General features: G+C 32.5%; 1 protein-coding gene across 1 annotated transcript in view; it reads left to right on the forward strand.

Annotated features, from left to right (window-relative positions):
- Positions 1–6,000, forward strand: part of LOC139411176 (ryanodine receptor 2-like) — a 338,127-nt gene that overhangs the window by 62,479 nt on the left and 269,648 nt on the right. Inside the window, exon 16 of the mRNA XM_071157129.1 lies at positions 358–599. Coding sequence (XP_071013230.1) covers positions 358–599 — 242 coding nt within the window. The remainder of the gene's footprint in view (positions 1–357; positions 600–6,000) is intronic.

Raw genomic sequence — 6,000 nt, forward strand, 5'->3', positions numbered from 1 at the left:
AAACATAGGTAGGCTCAGACGGACCGGCAGATTCCGACAGGACAAGACAAGGTTACAGCAAACATGACGACAGTCTGGTTCAGGCATGAAACACAACAAACAAGAATCCGACAAGGACAGGAGCAGAAACAGAGAGAGATATAGGGACCTAATCAGAGGGAAAAAGGGAACAGGTGGGAAAAGGGGTGACAAGGTGGTTAGGAGGAGACAAGGCACAGCTGGGGGAAAGAGTGGGAGAAAAGGTAACCTAACAACGACCAGCAGAGGGAGTCAGGGTGAAGGGAAAGGACAGAGACAAGACACAACATGACAGTACATGACAATTAACCCCTTGTTATCCTTCTTCCCACATGGCAGCATGAGGCCTAACATCTTCCTGGGTGTGAGTGAAGGCTCCGCCCAGTACAGGAAGTGGTATTATGAGCTGATGGTGGACCAGGTGTTACCCTTCGTTACGGCCGAAGCCACACATCTCAGAGTGGGCTGGGCCACCACGGACGGCTACCAACCCTACCCTGGGGGAGGAGAGGGCTGGGGAGGAAACGGGCTCGGTGACGACCTGTACTCCTACAGCTTCGATGGCTTGCACCTGTGGTCAGGTGAGATGGTTACTATATTATATTCACCTGTGGTCAGGTTAGATAGTTACTATATTATATTCACCTGTAGTCAGGTTAGATAGTTACTATATTATATTCACCTGTGGTCAGGTTAGATAGTTACTATATTATATTCACCTGTAGTCAGGTTAGATAGTTACTATATTATATTCACCTGTAGTCAGGTGAGATAGTTACTATATTATATTCACCTGTAGTCAGGTTAGATAGTTAGATAGTTACTATATTATATTCACCTGTAGTCAGGTTAGATAGTTACTATATTATATTCACCTGTGGTCAGGTTAGATAGTTACTATATTATATTCACCTGTAGTCAGGTTAGATAGTTACTATATTATATTCACCTGTAGTCAGGTTAGATAGTTACTATATTATATTCACCTGTAGTCAGGTTAGATAGTTACTATATTATATTCACCTGTGGTCAGGTGAGATGGCTAGTCTATTATATTCACCTGTGGTCAGGTGAGATATCTAGTCTATTATATTCACCTGTGGTCAGGTGAGATAGCTAGTCTATTATATTCACCTGTGGTCAGGTTAGATAGTTACTATATTATATTCACCTGTAGTCAGGTTAGATAGTTACTATATTATATTCACCTGTAGTCAGGTTAGATAGTTACTATATTATATTCACCTGTAGTCAGGTTAGATAGTTACTATATTATATTCACCTGTAGTCAGGTTAGATAGTTACTATATTATATTCACCTGTAGTCAGGTTAGATAGTTACTATATTATATTCACCTGTAGTCAGGTTAGATAGTTACTATATTATATTCACCTGTAGTCAGGTTAGATAGTTACTATATTATATTCACCTGTAGTCAGGTTAGATAGTTACTATATTATATTCACCTGTAGTCAGGTTAGATAGTTACTATATTATATTCACCTGTAGTCAGGTTAGATAGCTAGTCTATTATATTCACCTGTAGTCAGGTTAGATAGTTAGATAGTTACTATATTATATTCACCTGTAGTCAGGTTAGATAGTTACTATATTATATTCACCTGTAGTCAGGTTAAATAGTTACTATATTATATTCACCTGTAGTCAGGTTAGATAGTTACTATATTATATTCACCTGTAGTCAGGTTAGATAGTTACTTTTTTATATTCACCTGTAGTCAGGTTAGATAGTTAGATAGTTACTATATTATATTCACCTGTAGTCAGGTTAGATAGTTACTATATTATATTCACCTGTAGTCAGGTTAGATAGTTACTATATTATATTCACCTGTGGTCAGTTTAGATAGTTACTATATTATATTCACCTGTAGTCAGGTTAGATAGTTACTATGTTATATTCACCTGTAGTCAGGTTAGATAGTTACTATATTATATTCACCTGTAGTCAGGTTAGATAGTTACTATATTATATTCACCTGTAGTCAGGTTAGATAGTTACTATATTATATTCACCTGTAGTCAGGTTAGATAGTTACTATATTATATTCACCTGTAGTCAGGTTAGATAGTTACTATATTATATTGACCTGTAGTCAGGTTAGATAGTTAGATAGTTACTATATTATATTCACCTGTAGTCAGGTTAGATAGTTACTATATTATATTCACCTGTAGTCAGGTTAGATAGTTACTATATTATATTCACCTGTAGTCAGGTTAGATAGTTACTATATTATAATCTCACCTGTAGTCAGGTTAGATAGTTACTATATTATATTCACCTGTAGTCAGGTTAGATAGTTACTATATTATATTCACCTGTAGTCAGGTTAGATAGTTACTATATTATATTCACCTGTAGTCAGGTTAGATAGTTACTATATTATATTCACCTGTAGTCAGGTTAGATAGTTACTGTATTATATTCACCTGTGGTCAGGTTAGATAGTTACTATATTATATTCACCTGTAGTCAGGTTAGATAGTTACTATATTATATTCACCTGTAGTCAGGTTAGATAGTTACTATATTATATTCACCTGTAGTCAGGTTAGATAGTTACTATATTATATTCACCTGTAGTCAGGTTAGATAGTTACTATATTATATTCACCTGTAGTCAGGTTAGATAGTTACTATATTATATTCACCTGTAGTCAGGTTAGATAGTTACTATATTATATTCACCTGTAGTCAGGTTAGATAGTTACTATATTATATTCACCTGTAGTCAGGTTAGATAGCTAGTCTATTATATTCACCTGTAGTCAGGTTAGATAGTTACTATATTATATTCACCTGTAGTCAGGTTAGATAGTTACTATATTATATTCACCTGTAGTCAGGTTAGATAGTTACTATATTATATTCACCTGTGGTCAGGTTAGATAGTTACTATATTATATTCACCTGTAGTCAGGTAGTCAGGTTAGATAGTTACTATATTATATTCACCTGTAGTCAGGTTAGATAGTTACTATATTATATTCACCTGTAGTCAGGTTAGATAGTTACTATATTATATTCACCTGTAGTCAGGTTAGATAGTTACTTTTTTATATTCACCTGTAGTCAGGTTAGATAGTTAGATAGTTACTATATTATATTCACCTGTAGTCAGGTTAGATAGTTACTATATTATATTCACCTGTAGTCAGGTTAGATAGTTACTATATTATATTCACCTGTGGTCAGGTTAGATAGTTACTATATTATATTCACCTGTAGTCAGGTTAGATAGTTACTATATTATATTCACCTGTAGTCAGGTTAGATAGTTACTATATTATATTCACCTGTAGTCAGGTTAGATAGTTAGATAGTTACTATATTATATTCACCTGTAGTCAGGTTAGATAGTTACTATATTATATTCACCTGTAGTCAGGTTAGATAGTTACTATATTATATTCACCTGTAGTCAGGTTAGATAGTTACTATATTATATTCACCTGTAGTCAGGTTAGATAGTTACTATATTATATTCACCTGTAGTCAGGTTAGATAGTTACTATATTATATTCACCTGTAGTCAGGTTAGATAGTTACTATATTATATTCACCTGTAGTCAGGTTAGATAGTTACTATATTATATTCACCTGTAGTCAGGTTAGATAGTTACTATATTATATTCACCTGTAGTCAGGTAAGATAGTTACTATATTATATTCACCTGTAGTCAGGTTAGATAGTTACTATATTATATTCACCTGTAGTCAGGTTATATAGTTAGATAGTTACTATATTATATTCACCTGTAGTCAGGTTAGATAGTTACTATATTATATTCACCTGTGGTCAGGTTAGATAGTTACTATATTATATTCACCTGTAGTCAGGTTAGATAGTTACTATATTATATTCACCTGTAGTCAGGTTAGATAGTTAGATAGTTACTATATTATATTCACCTGTAGTCAGGTTAGATAGTTACTATATTATATTAACCTGTAGTCAGGTTAGATAGTTACTGTATTATATTCACCTGTAGTCAGGTTAGATAGTTACTATATTATATTCACCTGTAGTCAGGTTAGATAGTTACTATATTATATTCACCTGTAGTCAGGTTAGATAGTTACTATATTATATTCACCTGTAGTCAGGTTAGATAGTTACTATATTATAATCACCTGTAGTCAGGTTAGATAGTTACTATATTATAATCACCTGTAGTCAGGTTAGATAGTTACTATATTATATTCACCTGTAGTCAGGTTAGATAGTTACTATATTACATTCACCTGTAGTCAGGTTAGATAGTTAGATAGTTACTATATTATATTCACCTGTAGTCAGGTTAGATAGTTACTATATTATATTCACCTGTAGTCAGGTTAGATAGTTACTATATTATAATCACCTGTAGTCAGGTTAGATAGTTACTATATTATATTCACCTGTAGTCAGGTTAGATAGTTACTATATTATAATCACCTGTAGTCAGGTAGATAGTTACTATATTATATTCACCTGTAGTCAGGTTAGATAGTTAGATAGTTACTATATTATATTCACCTGTAGTCAGGTTAGATAGTTACTATATTATATTCACCTGTAGTCAGGTTAGATAGTTACTATATTATAATCACCTGTAGTCAGGTTAGATAGTTACTATATTATATTCACCTGTAGTCAGGTTAGATAGTTACTATATTATATTCACCTGTAGTCAGGTTAGATAGTTAGATAGTTACTATATTATATTCACCTGTAGTCAGGTTAGATAGTTACTATATTATATTCACCTGTAGTCAGGTTAGATAGTTAATATATTATATTCACCTGTAGTCAGGTTAGATAGTTACTATATTATATTCACCTGTAGTCAGGTTAGATAGCTAGTCTATTATATTCACCTGTAGTCAGATTAGATAGTTACTATATTATATTCACCTGTAGTCAGGTTAGATAGTTACTATATTATATTCACCTGTAGTCAGGTTAGATAGTTACTATATTATATTCACCTGTAGTCAGGTTAGATAGTTAGATAGTTACTATATTATATTCACCTGTAGTCAGGTTAGATAGTTAGACAGTTACTATATTATATTCACCTGTAGTCAGGTTAGATAGTTAGACAGTTACTATATTATATTCACCTGTAGTCAGGTTAGATAGTTACTATATTATATTCACCTGTAGTCAGGTTAGATAGTTAGATAGTTACTATATTATATTCACCTGTAGTCAGGTTAGATAGTTACTATATTATATTCACCTGTAGTCAGGTTAGATAGCTAGTCTATTATATTCACCTGTAGTCAGATTAGATAGTTACTATATTATATTCACCTGTAGTCAGGTTAGATAGCTAGTCTATTATATTCACCTGTAGTCAGGTTAGATAGTTAGATAGTTACTATATTATATTCACCTGTAGTCAGGTTACATAGTTAGATAGTTACTATATTATATTCACCTGTAGTCAGGTTAGATAGTTAGATAGTTACTATATTATATTCACCTGTAGTCAGGTTAGATAGTTAGATAGTTACTATATTATATTCACCTGTAGTCAGGTTAGATAGTTACTATATTATATTCACCTGTAGTCAGGCTAGATAGTTACTATATTATATTCACCTGTAGTCAGGTTAGATAGTTACTATATTATATTCACCTGTAGTCAGGTTAGATAGTTACTATATTATATTCACCTGTAGTCAGGTTAGATAGTTACTATATTATATTCACCTGTAGTCAGGTTAGATAGTTACTATATTATATTCACCTGTAGTCAGGTTAGATAGTTAAATAGTTACTATATTATATTCACCTGTAGTCAGGTTAGATAGTTACTATATTATATTCACCTGTAGTCAGGTTAGATAGTTACTATATTATATTCACCTGTAGTCAGGTTAGATAGTTATTATATTCACCTGTAGTCAGGTTAGATAGTTAGATAGTTACTATATTATATTCACCTGTAGTCAGGTTAGATAGTTA

The sequence above is a fragment of the Oncorhynchus clarkii genome, chromosome 1, assembly GCF_045791955.1.
Source record: "Oncorhynchus clarkii lewisi isolate Uvic-CL-2024 chromosome 1, UVic_Ocla_1.0, whole genome shotgun sequence".
In the NCBI taxonomy this organism is placed as follows: Eukaryota; Metazoa; Chordata; class Actinopteri; order Salmoniformes; family Salmonidae; genus Oncorhynchus; species Oncorhynchus clarkii.